We start from the raw sequence: 16,452 nt of genomic DNA, 5'->3' as shown, positions 1-16,452 counted from the left end.
ATCATTCTCTGCTCTGCAGACTCAATTCTTTTTGGTAGAAGTTTCACTTATTTTCATGATCCTCCTTTTTCATAAAAATACATATCTTATTCCAGATGCGTAACCAAACTACAGATGGTGCCTATGGGCCCTGGACCCAGTGGCAGCCTTGCAACCACGATGATGGCGATGGTACCAGTGCTTGCCTTTGTCGTTCCAGAGCATGTGACAGCCCTCCTCCTCTCTGTGGTGGGAAAATGTGTGAGGGTCCTACCATTGAAGTGGCCAATTGTTCAAGGTAAGCACAGTTTTAGTCTTTACTGCTAAAGTGTACTTCAGCATATGATGTGCATTTCATTCTGTTTTCCTTATACTGAATTGACTTTGCCCAGTCTTACCAAAGAATTGCCCTTTAAAGTGCTTCGATAATTTGTGCACACAGAAGCTGTACTCTGCGTAAGAGTGGCTAAGACAAAGTTATGTAAGATTAAATGCGAGGTGACAAAATTAAAATAGTGTATGCCTAGGAAGTGGCAATTAATTTCTGAGAAGTGCTACACGGTAGCAAGGCACTTAAGCAAATTAAGGGAATGCATTTGCACATTGAAACATATCTTATCAAAGCAGAACTCTTCTTCACGCACTATGGCACATTAGACATTCTGGGAAAGAAAAAAAAAAAGTTCACTGTGTCTTCTCTTAGGAATGGTGGCTGGACTCCATGGTCATCATGGGGTCAGTGCAGCACCAGCTGTGAGATTGGCTTCGAGGTGCGTCAGAGATCCTGCAACAACCCCTCACCCAGACACGGTGGCCGAGTGTGCGTGGGCCAAGCCAGAGAACAGAGGTGAGAGATAGAGAAACTAGAGTTTTCCCTCCCACTATCCTACACACTCATCTGCACTCAGAGAATGAATACAGTAAGGTTGGAGGATACTGATGGAATAAAATGTTGTACCGCTGATTTCACAACACCTAAATACTCAGTGAAATCTATGATGTAACATTAGGCCAGACTATTTTCTGATGATTTCAGTATTCAGTTTCTTCTGATGTTGGAATGCTGGGAAGAATACTGTATACATATATATTTTTTGAAGTGATCATTTTGTCGTCTGTTTTATGTTATGTTGTGAAAAAAGGGCACAGTAATAAGTTGATGCGAGTAATCCACCTTCTTTTCTAGGTTTTGCAACGAGAAGGTTTCCTGTCCTCAGCCAGTTTTCTGGTCTTCATGGTCACCCTGGTCTAAGTGCAGTGCCGAGTGTGGGGGAGGAGTGCATTCTCGCTCCAGGAATTGTGAGAATGGAAACAGCTGTCCAGGATGCGCACTGGTACATGATTCTCAGTCTTACACATTTTCTCTTTTTTCCTGTTTCACATGATTTCCGGCTGGGATTTAGCTTTCTGAAACGTTGTCTGTCCGTGATATCCCTGAGGCTCTCTAAAAGTGGATGTGCGCAGTCCCTGAACACATTGAGTGAAAATCCAACTGTACATTCACTAGCAAAGCACATTTTCCTAGACATATTTCAACGGCGGACTGAAATCGGGGAATGTACAGTACCTGTAGTCTATGATGAGCAAACCAAACACAGGACAATGTGATAAATTAGTTACAGCCTGAAGAGCTGCAATACATGCACTTCATTTACTTCAGATGTTATTTAATTTGTTAAAAATTAAATTGAGTTCTTCACAAGAAGCTAAAACACCTCCCCAGAATGTGTGGTAGTGAGCTTTCAATCTGTAATCGTTTCCACACATGACTCAGCACCCCCTGAGCGACAATATTTCTCGTTTAACTTAATGATTGTCCACTGGGAGCAAGATAAATGAACTGAACGCTTTGCACTTCGAAACACTGGTAACCTCCCTGTCCGTATCTAATTCTGTAGGAATACCAGGCCTGTAATCTAGAGTCATGTCCTGAGGTGAGGCGGAACACTCCTTGGACACCATGGGTGCCAGTTAATGTAACTCAAGGTGGCGCACGGCAGGAGCAGAGGGTACGCTACATTTGCAGGGCACAGCTGGCAGATCCACACGAACTCCAGCTGGGTAAAAGGAAGGTGGAGACACGCTTCTGCCCCAACGATGGCACTGTCACCTGTGACACGGACTGTGAGTACTGATGTCATGAACAATTCTGTCTCCTATATCTCACACACATCAGCTAACCGAGACCTTGTAAAGTGAGAAATGCTATGCTGTTTTTATTGTTTAATACTCTAGAGAACAGATTATGGAGATCCTACTCTGACTAGTAATTTCCTATGACTCCTGGGAGCTACGTACGCTTCATTCTCATTCTCAACTTTTTCAAAGTGAAAAAAACAGCCTGCCTTGAAAGTGTTCACTGCATTAGTCTATGTCACCAGAGTAGATTTAACCATAGATCCATCTCAATGTCTTCTGTCTGCTTTTAGTAGCTTTGCCTGTATCTTTATCTAGGGAATATACAGTGTGTGAATGTGAAGCATATTCTCCACTCAGGTGACAACCAAGAAACACAGTTCAGTGACCATCCATGTTATGGGTGTCAGCCCACACATCGATTAACTATAAATTCCTGCCAGAAGTCAGGAGGAAGTGGGCCATACTTGACACTATGCATTTAGTGCATTAGGGGGAGTGTGGAGCTATGGTGAAAAGATAGCTCAATGTGTAGGTGGTTGGACAGATCAGCTTGTGTTCTGTCGGAAATGCAGTAAAACATTGCATGACTAGGTGCCCTCGCCAACCTTGAATTACTAATGAAAATGCCAGTAAGTTTTGAGCCATGACTTATATGTTATAAATTAGAGGTAAGGTCTTCAACCATTAGGAATGTGGGACAGAGAATGCAATAGGGGAAATGCTATATTTTTAATATTTGCATTTGACTCAGTTTTACTGAATTTTACAGAAAAACAGTCACATTATTAGTCAAGATATTTTACACTTACACTATATGGAAAAACACCTTACTTTTCCAGCTATATGTTTTTCCCCCAAAATTGTTATCCCAAAACTGAAGGCACACAGTTGTACAGGGCAGTAGCATGATATTTTCCCTTCACTTGAACTAGGAGACCCAAACTTTTTCCAGCATGACATTGCCCCTGTGCACAAAGCAAACAACATGAAGATATACTTTGCATGGGTTGGAGTGAAAGGTCTCCTGCTACAGAGCTCTGATATCAACCCTATTGAACACCTTTGGGATGAATTGGTCTGCATGCCGAATGAGTACAAATCTCCACAAGCACAATCCAAATTCCAGTGGAATATTTTCCCAGAAGAGTGGAAAGAACTATAAGAGCAAATTGGGACTAAATGTGGAATGCAATGTTGAAAAAGTACATACCATACTTATGACCAGTTGTCAAACCTTTGGCAAAATTTTTGTTATTTAAAATAGAAATGTAGAATCTGTAAATATAATATTTATCTTAACTAGCCACTTCATTATACTCAGGATTAAGAACAATATTCAGGAAACCAGAGAACCCCTTTGAGAACCTCACAAAGACAGAACCTGCAAACATTTGCACAGACCTTAAATAGCCTGTACAGGATTGACATAGGAGATTTGAATGTACTGTATGAGACTGCCACTTTGTGCCACTATACCACCTATGATATTGTCATACAAATTCAAATATAAAGTTGTATACTTCCAACCCAGCCATCAGGGTTGCACAAGCCAGTGCATTCTTAGTGCTGGTCCAAAGCCTGCATAAATGGGGAAGTTTAAAACATAAAACATGCGCCGATTGACTAAAAGACAGGAGGCAGAGCTGGAGGTGGCTGAGTTGAAGATGCTGTGATTTTTATACATGATAAATGTATTTAGAGATGATTTAGGGTCAACTTCAAAAATTCATATGTATATGGTGTGTATGTTGCAGTTCTTGTGGATGAACTTCTCAGGACTCCTGGGGTGAGACTCACCAGCTCCAGTTGGTCATTATGGGAGTCATGGACTTCTTGCAGTCAGGAGTGTGCTAAAGGATATCGTTCCCGCAAACGCACCTGCGCTGGCACGGATGGCAAGAATTCTCCCAATGCCTGTAGAGGATCTCCTGTAGAGTACCAGGACTGCAATCCCCAGCCATGTCCTGGTAACACACACATACCAACATACACACACACATACACCCACGGCTCCAAGTGGTTTTTCTTTTCCCTTTATCAGTCAGGTTGGTAAATCAGTTTCTGAGTCCAAATATATTACTGAGTTCATTAGCTAATGGCTGGCTGAGATAATGCTTCCACTGGTTCCAGAGGTCTGTGGTCAGAACCCTACATTTTTTTTTGTCATGTCCTGGCTTGTAATGTCATTGACTGACAAGAGAGAGAGTCATTGAAGATAAAAATAAATAAATAAATAAAAATTCTATATATTAAAAAATATAATAAAAAATTTAATTTTGATCTATTATTTGTAGAGAACTGAACTGAAATAGGGAAATCTGTAGTTGGTATGGGGACAAACTTAAAATAGGAAAAAACATAGGATTTAGAGTATTTTTTACATTAATTGATATAAAATATGTATTATCAATTGATTTTAGGTGCTTGTGTTTAAGAAATAATAATCTGTGTGACGTATAGATGCAGTTTTTTATGTGATGCTGTAGCCCTTCTTGTACCTCTATCAAAATCCATCATAATCATTAAAATGTATGACATCTGTAGATATATACATTTAGTTAATATTCACAAGCCATAAGTTAAAGTTATAGTTTTAAGAGATGCGATAATGATTACGAGGCTTCAAAAGAATTTTACAAAATGTTGTTCTCTATCCCCTTTATCAGACCTCAGTACTATATGTGCTGTGTGTTGGTCTTTTACTGAGGGTCATCACCTTACAGTTTTTTGTGGCCCATGTCTCCTCTCTAATCCACTAGAGGAAATCGAGTTTTCCACTGCAGGCAGATAAAGCTGCCCTCCCCCTCCATCCCCTCTCCCGTTCTCTTTCCATTCCATCAAGATGATGAAACATCAACAAAGGATTCTAGCAACTTCTTACAGGAGCAGAAATACCACTAGCACTTACTGTGGACAGGTGAAGCCATAGTGTTAGTGCTCTAATGGTGAGCCACAGGTGTGGACAGTGCTGCAGTAGACTAATGAAGAGTGCTGAGCAGCAAAACCAGACCTATGGCTGCTCTACTGTGCCTGCATCTCCATTACATCTCATAGCACATGTTTGTCTGTCAGCACTGCAGTTGTATCAGACTACTCCGTCTGTTGAGTTTTGCCTGCTTGTTGGTTTGCGTCTCTGTGCTCGTTGGCTGCATCCTGTTTGCACTGTGTGTGTGTCTGCTTATTCACATGTCCTGTTGTTTGTGTCTCCCTGCTTGCCTGAACGTCCTGTGCTTGTGTGTGTCGTGTATGTGTGTCTGGTCTGTTCAGTGAAAGGTGCCTGGTCTTGCTGGTCGTCATGGTCACAGTGTACGGTGCCCTGCGGTGGCGGGCACTACCAGCGAACGCGCACATGCACAAGCCCCGCGCCCGCCCATGGAGGGGACATCTGCATCGGGCTGCATACAGAGGAGGCTCTGTGTAACACACACACCTGCCAGGGTAAGCCTATCATCAGGACCAGCAACAAAGCAAAACTGACTCACTGCCTAAAGTGATAGCCAACTGTGAGCCACAGGTCCTGATAAGTCAGTGAAAATACAGAGCGCCTCCACCTGTATGCACAAGATCAGATATGGATGTTTCAGATTGTGTTTTTTCTATGTCCATCCATTTGTATCAACTCAAAGAATTACACCATCTGCCAGCTCCATAGAACAATTCCCACTGCTGTGAGCAGATCATTAAAAACGTCTTTCAGATACAGAGATACCTTTTGTCTGTGTGTGTGTATGTGTGTGTGTAATTATGCTCTGCACTGTTGAACAGTGTTTTTTCTGTTTAAAAACAGCTCAGGAGAAGTAAAAAATAAATAAAAATGAAGTGAGCTACTCTTGGAATGTGCAAATGCAAGCATTTTCCCTAAAAAAAAAGAACACCTTTTGTATTTATCACTCCAGTTTATCTCTTATACACTACTACTTTTTTGAACCACACTTATTATTCCTTGAATGCATCGATGCATTGCAAAACCATTCCATTCCGTGCGGTTAGAAACACATTCAAGACTGAATGCCTACCCAGCCATTCTAAATATATCAAGAATGGCAATTTTTAAAGATATAAACTTAAAATTAATTACCGCTTTACAAAACGGTTTTCTTTTGCAGAAAATAGGGTCGACTGATGTCAATTTAGTGATAAATGGTTTCACAAGGCACATCTGACACATCACGGTTAGCAAATGTGTTTTGAATAACTGTGAATGAGTCCACAGTTCTCCACCATGTTTAACCTGTTTTTTTTTTTTTTTTTTACCAGTTGTATAATTTTATATAATTATATGCAAAAAAAATGTGTAATTCGAAACTAAATAAATTCTTTATAATGATTTTTTTATACACATTACTATGTAAATGAAACATAATGAAACATGCTTTCCTACATACTATTTGGAAAATGTTATTAAAATGATTGTGGAATAATTTTTTGCCATAGCATCCATACCTTATAAACACATATGCACACAGATCAATAAAACATCTAAGTGCCTGTTTTCCTTCATTCACTCATATCCTACAGCGCTGGCCTGGTGATCACAGAACACCTAGTCCTTCAGATTGAAGACCCTTGCAGGCTCTCAATCAGGCTCCAGTAGAAATACAGAAGCTGCACACATTTCATTTTAGCATGGCATGATTAAAGATGTTTTGGGAGCAAGAGTGAGCACAGGGCAGGTGTAGAGGCAGCCTGTATATTAAGATACACAGTCGAAGTCCATCAATGCCACTTGTTCCTTATTTCCTCTCCCCCTGACTTTGCTAAGCAAACACTTTGTTTGATTGAGGTAAATAAAGAGATGGATGTAGCAATTATCTGCACCGCTCAGCATCATTATTAAACAAGGAGGCTGCTTTCCACGATGGCTGAAAATATTTCATGTCAGCAAACAGCTTAAGATGTAGATTTTAGATGTCACCTCTTAAACTCCTGTCTCGCGTTTGTCTTTTGTCACTGCTGACTCTGCTTCTGGGTTGTAAACTTTGTAGCTGCTTAGCGGTTTGTCATCTAAGAACAGAATCAAATGAATCTTCAAGCTGATTCCATTTCCATCAGATACAAACGCATCTGTTCTAAGAATACTTTGCAATATCTGCCTTCTTAAGGTGTTCTATTTCATTATTTGGCTATTTAATTATGGGACCTGCTGCATATTAAAAGTTGTAAATGTGTAATCAAATGTTTTTTTTTTTTTTTTATGCAGGTGGCTGGATGGCCTGGAGCTTGTGGTCTGCGTGTGATGATCTGGGCCTGCAGTCACGTACTAGGGTGTGTGGGAATCAGGGTTCTCCATGCGTTGGAAACAGCACCCAGTATAGAGACTGCAATGAGATACCTGGTGAGCGATCAAAAACAGATTTGAATGTGCTTAAAGTCACACTGACATTCCTGTTTAAAAATAATGAGTATTTTGTTCCCGAACCTTTTTTCTTCTTGATGACAATTGATATTGGTGTAATTCACTGTTGTATCTATTTTAATAGCCATATATATTTTTACCCATTAAGAAAGATTAGCACTAATGTGTTTACTTGCACTGGTTCTTCAGTCTGTTCAGTAAAAGTAGAAGAGGGTTTTATTAGTGGAGAGCTGACATTTCCAGCAGGAGTTAGCTGAGCAGAATATCAAGTAAATTAGGCTCTGTAATTAATATTAATGTTATGTCACAAGGCAGGCTCACATCTAATTTCACTGCAATTTTAGGGCCAGTGTTTGAAATCATAAGGTCTTTCGGCCTGTGAGATTTTCAGGCAATTTCTCCATAAATAAATCAAGAAGATTTGTGCATCTCAGTTGAAACAGTTCCAGCCTCACACCACAGACACAGATAACACTTGTGCGAATCAGAGCTTAGCTTTAAAAGCATAAATAAGGACTGGCATTATAACACATTTCAGATGCTCTCTTTCAAGCAAGTTTAGATTCAGGTCTTGACTTGTTTACTCTAATCGATGATCTTTGTTTTATATTACTAAATAAAATCTCCAAATTGGAAAAACATGATGCACACTTTCTGCTCATTGGTAAAACTTAAATAATCTTGTGCTGCACTCTATAACCAAGAAATCCTTTTATGAGATTCTTTCCTTCATATCGGATTCTCTGCACACAGCACCTGAATGTGTCTCTCTGACTGTCATTGCTCGTCTTCATATTGGCCCGGTTCCAGCAGTGCTGCCTTTCAGAAGAGTGAACAGAGGACAGCAGTGATTGGCATTCTGGCAGTATAAGCCAAAATAGTAGAATCAGTTTGTGTACTTGCATGTCTGTATTTCACAAGTTATAAACATGTTTGTTTTTCTCTCTTCCCAGTGATTTTACCTGCATCTGGCTATGATAAAGACCAGCATTGTGGGGGTAAGTACATCAACAATACCCCTCTCATATAAATCAGACAGAATGTCTTTGTGTGTATGTTGCGTCGCACTGGTGCATGTGTGTTTGCGTACTGCGGACTGTTGCAGTGTGCAAGCATGTGTGTGTATGCATGTGTGAATGTGTCTGCTTTTGCAGCCCTTCTCTCTCATACAGCCCTCCGGACGTAATGGAAACTCGCTAGGTGGAACCTCTCTCTCTCTCCCTCCCATTTCTTGACTCTTAGTAATGTAAATGAGTGCTGGAAGGCGAGTTGAGGAAGAGGAGGTAGAACCTACAGGGCGGCATGCAAGCGTTCACACCCCGACGCTCCGCTGCTCTTGATCTGAGGCGATTCTCTACACTCTGTGGTCTGCCAGTAATGCCCACACTTTCAGATTAAATATACATAAGGTTGGCACCCTGGTTCTTTTTAGGCCACATATCCAGGCCACTCTGGGTATCCTGCAGTGCCCTTGAGATGTCATATCCATGCCAATTTGGGCTCTCTCCATTTAACGACTGGAGCCAACCATGGGCAGCTCATTACCCAGCATCCCCAATGAGCAGCGCTCTTTCACGTGTCTCGTCAGCCAATTAGAGAATTGCAGCCTGGCCCCATCTCCTTCATCATTCTCATTCATTATGGCCTTGGCCAGCGATATGACTGCTTCTTCACACACTCTTGCTAATCAGGAGACTGTGTCTTCCTGCAGCTCGAGTTACTCTGACACTCTCTAACATCTGCATTGAAAAGAACATAGTAATGACATATTGAGCTAGTAATGAGGGATATGGTAGTCAGTTTTTCCTGGTATATCTATTAAGAGTTATTTTTTGCACAGAATGAGCAGACTAGGTGGGAAAAGCAAAGCAGTGAACAGACGATTTCAAACTCTTGTAGACAAATAACTTTTTGAATGCCCTTATTCGGTTAACCTTGGCCATCTTATTTCCCCAGGGTTCACACTGTTGCATCTGATAGTGACAGGTGTGTCATGTTTCCTGGGAGCAGGCCTGTTGTCATTCCTAGTGTATGTCTACTGTCAGCGCTTCCACAAACCCTCACAGGAGTCTACTGTGATCCACCCTACCACCCCTAACCACCTCAGCTACAAGGGCAACACCACGCCAAAGAATGAGAAATACACACCCATGGAGTTCAAGGTGAGATCATCGGCTTATTTTTTAAGTTCTTATCCACAATACAGCTTCAAAGCCAGGAATATCTCTGTTGACTGGTTGATTGTTCTGAATGTGTGAATGAAGAAAACAAATTAAGGTTGTAACAACTTATTGAGAAAATCATTAATATTTGATAGAGCAGTTGGAATGGGTTATGAAGAATGCTTTGGCACTGTGTAAATTAGAAATTACGTAACATTACAGCAGAGAAAACAGAAATCTCTTACTACACCTCATTATACTGGTGGCCTTACAGAACACAACATATTAGTCAGGTGTCCCCAAATCTTTTGTCATATAGTGTAACTTGTGTTTGTGTGTGATTACAATTTTAATTTGCAATCATTTGTTTGTAAGAATCCTCGGTAGCTCAGTGTCCCTGCTTGAATCCTGCTTATTATATAAGCACTGTGGGTTTTTTTCAGTAACCATATCTGGGTTTTCTAGCTGTACGTATTTATGTAATACATACATTTATATAAGCTGTATGACAACTTGGGCTTAAAACTAACATGGTTCAAGTTAATAAATGGTCTATGAGATACTCTTTTTATTTTTTGTTTTTGACTTCAAAACGTAACTCAAAGTTGGGCTGTAAGAAATGAAGCTATTGGAATTTATTAGCTTGTAAATAATAATTGTTTTTCTTACATAGTAGAATTGGTAAACGTAGTGCTGTATTGTTTTCTTAGCTCACCCAATATGGGTTGCAATATAACCTGTGTGTCATGTCATTAAGTTGCCATCCAGAAAGATTTCACAAATTTTAAGCATTAAAAACTAAGAGCTAGGTTATTTTTAAAGAAAGATATGCTTTATTAGGGCTTAAGACAAATATTAAAATAATTGAAATGTTGTGTTTATGTTCCATACTAAAAATATATGAATTCTATTATATGTATAAAAGAAAATTATTCTTTCCCCATGATATTTGGACTCAGTGTTTAAAGAAGACAGTGTGGGCTAGAAAAATAACAAAAAAATGACGAAGGCCTTATTATTCCATTCCACTGTGTGAAGGTCTAAGTTTAGTATTCATTAGACCCAATGGCCTTGCTATCATAAATGTCAGTTTTATGGAGCAGCTCAAGCATAGTGAGGTTTAAATTGACCAGTGTGGTCATTTTCACCTGTCATATTGTGCTTTTTTCCACCAATAATCAAGCCATACGTTCTCCTGTGAGTGGTTTTCTAACCATTTTGTACCTTCCCATGGAAGCTTTTCTCTCTGAAAGTAGTCATTGTGGACTGCTTCTCTGTATATAACAATGTCTTGCCAATTTTGTAAATGAAGCCCATGCAATGTGTAGAACCAATTATTTAACCAGATTTGAGAATTTGTTTATTCTTATCTGACATAACATTCATAACACACAAATATAAAATGCATATTGTTTTCATTTATATTTGCATGACAGTGTGACTTCATACATCATGGTATTAATTATTTTACAATTTAGACAAAAGATCTCTTACAATGGCAACCACATGGGTAATGGTCTTAGTTTAATACATTCAGAAACAGCAGCAAACTTTGATGAATAAAACTTCTGGTGGATTGGGACCATCACTGTGTGTGAAAAGTGCATCTCTTGACATGTGATTGCAGAGCGATTAGAGTTGTTTTTTTCTCTCTGCCCGAGACTCCTTGTTTAGCCCCTTCTCCCAACTCCTGGCACATGCTCTGTCTTTGTTAATGGGCTCCATTAGACTGTTTAAGCAGCAGCCGGCCGGTGCAGTCCCACAGCTGGTTGTGACTGATTGTCGAGCCCATCCAATTAGCCCGACTCGGCTCACTCCCCCCCACCTCCTGTCCTTGCTCTGACACCTGCGTACTACTATTGCCACGACTTCCATCGATCTGCTCTGTACCCGCTGCTCACTCTAAGCTCGTTATAAGAATTCGAGGCGAGGATGTGAGTAAGATGATCTTAGCTGCCCTGAAAGTGTTAGACAAGTGCTTCTAGATGTATCTGTATGCAGAAAGGAGAATCCGAAGTAATAAGTCAGAATTAATGACAAGTGTGATGATCAACATCCGGTGAGAGACGCACGATAATTAGAATGAAGAATCAGATCTTAAGACAGGTGAGATGAAACCACAGCTGTTCATCACAAGTGGTGCAGATGTGACTCCTGTTCTATCAGCAATAAATCCAGCCTTCCCCTTGCAGTCACCTGTGACACTGGGATAAGTGCTTGTTTGTGTATATGGTTATAATTGGGGATATTTTTAAGCACACAACACGCAGACAAACTACTATTTATTACATTTTACATCATATGATTGCGATTGTTCAAAAGCTTACAGGCAGGCAGGGAGGTTGAGTCATTACAATCACCACTGAGCGTTGCACACTTTTTCTCACCCAATTACTGAGATACTGTTGCTTCAGAGCTGTTGACATAAATTACATTTCTCAAGAGCACCCCAGAATTTTCATATTCTGCTTTCATCCATGGCCTGCTAGTCTATTGCTTTTGAATTATTCAGATCCTCAGCTGTGAACATCATTCCGAGGTGCTGTCGATATTTATAGTGCTAGCTGGATTAGGCACACTGTGCTTACACTCATGACCCTGAACTGTCTTCTGCTTCCATGCATAAGAGATTATGGTGACTGTAACCACTTCTCACCTATCAGCACAAAGTTATAATCTTTCATACTGTGTGTCGGTTTTCCTAACTGACCTCTTTTTCTCTATTCACTATAGACATTAAACAAGAACAACCTACTGCCAGATGAAAGAACCAACTTCTTCCCTTCACAAATTCAGCAGACGAATGTCTACACCACCACGTATTACCCCACACCGCTGGGAAAATATGACTATCGGCCTGACTCTTCACCCTCACCCTGCAGAACCTACAACCCCAGCTGAGACACATGTCCAACTCGTTAGCTATATTGCCATGGTGATGGTGAACACTGACAGTCCGGAGCTTTTATTTTAAACTCTTATTATGTGCTCCAACCATGCATTCTTGGCACCTGATGAGCATAGATGCTCCTCTGGATCATTTTGCATGACTCCTTACACTCCCACCATGGAGGATTTGAGCATGTCATTTAAATCACAGCTAATGGTGTTTCAGATGGTATTCCTGCGTTGGGAACGTGTACAATTGTGTAGCTACACTGATGTCAATTATTTAAATCTCGATCTCTGTGAATCTCGGGATATCTTTAATCTTTAAATGAAACGTTTTTCTGGCTGAATGAAAGAGGACCACTATTTAAGCTGACTCCACACTTTCCAAACCTCATTATGAGAAATCCAAAACAGGCAGTTTCAAGACTCCACACTGGCAAACATTGCACCAAGAAAGGAACAAAAAGAAATATGGTTAAAAAAAAAAAAAGAACGACCAGAACTTGCAAGGTCTTTGTAAGAATGCCCCAGAACCTATTGTAGGTTGTGGGTTCTCACCATACACAGTTCTCACCAATCTACAACTAAAGAAGACATGCAGAACTGATCTGGCATGGACAACACTGAACCTTTTTGGTCAGGAAATCACTATGGCAAAGTCTGACAGCCAGCTATGTGAAAAATGCAGAGAATGGAGTCCAATGTTCAGTGCCATTGTTCAGAAGAGTTTGGAGAAGAAGCAGTAGGAAAATAATGAATGCTGCTGGGCTTTAAAGACCACTATGGCCCTTCATTCTTTGCTCCATTGGACCTGGGATCTCATATGAACTCATACTTCTGAATTCTGAATTTTTGGATTGCCTTGATGGTTGTATTAAATACAACAAACTTGGGCAATAGTTTTTTTAAATATGAAACATTATAGAAAAACTGATAGCTTCGCACTTTTTTTTAAATATGATTTTAAAGAGCAAATGGTTTGGAAATTAAGTAGTCTAGATGGATATTAGGGTTTATTTAAAGAATTTACAATTTGATGGGACATACTGATTTTGTTCATTTTCTTATATTTAGATGTATTATTTTGTATTCTTTAGAGAATTAACCTTCATTATCATTATTTTTTAAATATGGCATTAATTTATACAGCATTACTTGTACTATAAAATATTCATCATTTGTTCAAGCTCTCGATTGATTGATTCACAAACATTTCCTCATTTAATCACATCTAGCACAATTTCTCTGCTATAATTTGTTATTAGAACCATGCATACATATAGTAAGCACTTGTATGTGGGTTTGTGTCTTAAAAAGGAATGCCCAAGCTTAAATGTGTACAGTGTTAAAGCAGATAATGAGGCAGGAATGCACATTCTTTAGTTTTTACTTTCCAGTATCTGATGCACTCTTCAGGTCTACATGAACAAGCGACAATAAAAAGGTAAAAGAACATGACGAAGCGTGTCAGGGGACAATATTATTTAAAATAAGCTCGGTTTCTTAAGGGGCATTCAAGAACAAAGCTATTTTTATTATGCTTGCAAAGGAATGCTGTCAGTGGTGACCTTTAGTTAAGCTAAGCACGAGTGCTTGAGTTGTACATAGGTAATGCCCCACTATGACACATAAGAGTTAGTGTAATGTAAATGTATATTGTAAAGCTAACACTTTTTTTTTCTTCTTTTTTTTACAAGCCTTATAGATGTAAAATAGTATGTGTGTATATACCAACTATAGGCACGATGTGGGGATGGAGCTTGTCAATGAGTCTAGTGCTCCTGCTCCATGGCAGTCAACCAGAACTCCTCCAGCTCTTTGTAAAAATCCAATTTAAAACTTCATTCACATCCATTAGGTGACTGCTGTTTAATTCAGAGACTAACTTCCTAGTTTGTTGAATCGTTTTGGGAGGTTCTGAAAACTTCAAACCTCCAACTGTGCTATTGCATCTTAACCAGCTGCAAAGTAAAATATTTAGGAGAACGCAGTGCTACAGTGCAAAGATTAAAAACAGTTATTTTGCTCTGGTAATGACATGAGTCATGTCACCAATGCCTCTATAAAAATCAAGTGTTCATTTGCATCTGTGTAACAAGGCCTAGAGTGTGCTGTGATTTCAATTAACCACCTACACTGAGGCTGAGTAGTGTATCATATTCACCAATGCACAGTGTACCTTTTGTTCCACATTAAAATAAATGGTTTTAATATGATGTATTTTATATATAGGAAAATGACAACCTTTACCTAACATGAGTTTCACATTATTGCCCAATGTGCACAGAATATAGTCTTGTTACTCCCAGTCTGACCTCTGTTTTTTAACAGGCGAGGAGCAAGCTGACAAAATGAGATGCTTCATCCCCACAAGGCTTGGTGCCCTTCTATGCAACTGACCCATTGGTACTGTTAGATATGTTATGTAGACTGTAATCACTGCCTTTTAGACACTGTGAATTTTTGGTACTCTATATTTTTGTATATTGTACATTGTAAATGATAATAAACCATGATGATGACTCAAACTAACTGCTAGCTCATCACTTAGCACATTTCTAAACATTACCAAATTTGGCCATTCTGTTCTCAGTTTGACTGTGAAAGGAAAGTGTTTTCATATTGGCATAGGATCTGTTTTTGTGTTTCTGTAGCCAGTGTCAGTCTGGGTATCGCACAGTCCCATTTGTTTGTGCTGGGATTTGCTTGGCTGGCTGGATTGAAGGATATCAGACTCCAGTGCTGACAAAACTTGCAGATCTGCCACATTCCCAGAGTGACAAAGGAGCCTTCTAGAGGAACAAATTGATGTCAGGATTTGCATCCATCTGTAGTTAGTAGACATCATCTTTAAGACCTGCCACATTCCACTATCAGTCTGCACAGATATGATTCTAGTCAATGCTGTGTTAATGCTCACACACCGAGGATTGATCCTGGTCAGGGTCGAGGCGGATCAAGAGCAAAGGAAGAACATGCTGTGTGGCAGGAATATAATCTGGTACCATGCTCACACATTCATTCACACCTTCATGCAATTTAGTAATCCACTTATTTAGCAATTTAGCCAATCCACAAGACGTTATTGGAGAACCTAGAGGGAATGCCTGGTAGACAAAAGGTAGTACAGGAAAATGCCACACATACAATTAATCTGGATTCATTTAGGAACCCTAGAACTTTGAGGCAGCAGTGCTACCCATTGCACTTCCATTATTTCCTGTAAAACTATTTAATTGACATTTAGAGTCCGTCCTAAAAGTGGCAGTGACAAAAGAACAAGACCTTTCCCTTAACAGGTGACTGAGATATTCATATCATTGTCACATTCTAATCATCTGTTACATCATGCTTACATGCTTGTGAAACACAAATGATAAATAAGCAAGACAGTTCTTTTCTCTTTTTTTAGTATAGAAATGTACTTTATTCATTGGTAATATGAATCAAAGATGTTCATTCTAGCAGAGCTCCTTTAAAAAACAATGACTGAGGTGTTGGGATCATCTTGGCACACAAGGTTACTTATTTTTCCAGTGAGGAGAATGAAAATGAGAATGCAGTTCACTCGATAGAATATTGAAATAAGACGGCATTTAATTAGGACGTCTACTTGTATGATCTTTCTCAGTTTGTAATTAATGTGAGACTTTGTCATTTCTCAGACTGGGACAGAACTGCTTTTTCTAACTGATTAGACTGAAGACATTTTCCCTCCTTCTGTGTAAATACAAGGGTAACAAAGACTGGCAGCTGCATAGACGTTTTGGTGAAAGTTGATCCCATATATATTCATTGGACTTAGCTGAGATTAAAGTCAGCAGTGAGGAGTGATCCCTGCTGTGTATTTTTGCAGATAGCTGTGCGTCTGGCTGTCGAATCTCGACCAGGATGCACGGCTTGCTCTTCTACAGTCTCTGAGAA

At 39.7% G+C, this 16,452-nt stretch overlaps 1 protein-coding gene across 7 annotated transcripts in view; it reads left to right on the top strand.

Annotated features, from left to right (window-relative positions):
* Positions 1–14,731, top strand: part of sema5ba (sema domain, seven thrombospondin repeats (type 1 and type 1-like), transmembrane domain (TM) and short cytoplasmic domain, (semaphorin) 5Ba) — a 96,400-nt gene extending 81,669 nt beyond the window's left edge. For 4 of the 7 annotated variants that reach the window (XM_083535841.1, XM_083535843.1, XM_083535842.1 and 1 more), the window contains 10 exons: positions 96–277; positions 683–826; positions 1,166–1,313; positions 1,878–2,103; positions 3,873–4,085; positions 5,386–5,556; positions 7,319–7,453; positions 8,428–8,472; positions 9,431–9,636; positions 12,370–14,731. In XM_083535841.1, the coding sequence (XP_083391967.1) occupies positions 96–277; positions 683–826; positions 1,166–1,313; positions 1,878–2,103; positions 3,873–4,085; positions 5,386–5,556; positions 7,319–7,453; positions 8,428–8,472; positions 9,431–9,636; positions 12,370–12,537 (1,638 nt within the window). In that variant the 3' untranslated portion in view covers positions 12,538–14,731. The remainder of the gene's footprint in view (positions 1–95; positions 278–682; positions 827–1,165; positions 1,314–1,877; positions 2,104–3,872; positions 4,086–5,385; positions 5,557–7,318; positions 7,454–8,427; positions 8,473–9,430; positions 9,637–12,369) is intronic. The other 3 variants (XM_083535846.1, XM_083535844.1, XM_083535845.1) reach the window with 1 other exon arrangement.
* The last annotated feature ends 1,721 nt before the right edge of the window (positions 14,732–16,452 follow it).

This window comes from Silurus aristotelis, assembly GCF_946808225.1.
Source record: "Silurus aristotelis genome assembly, chromosome: 3".
In the NCBI taxonomy this organism is placed as follows: Eukaryota; Metazoa; Chordata; class Actinopteri; order Siluriformes; family Siluridae; genus Silurus; species Silurus aristotelis.
The sequence above is the reverse complement of the archived record's forward strand: the minus strand, read 5'-3'. Positions and strand labels throughout refer to the sequence as shown.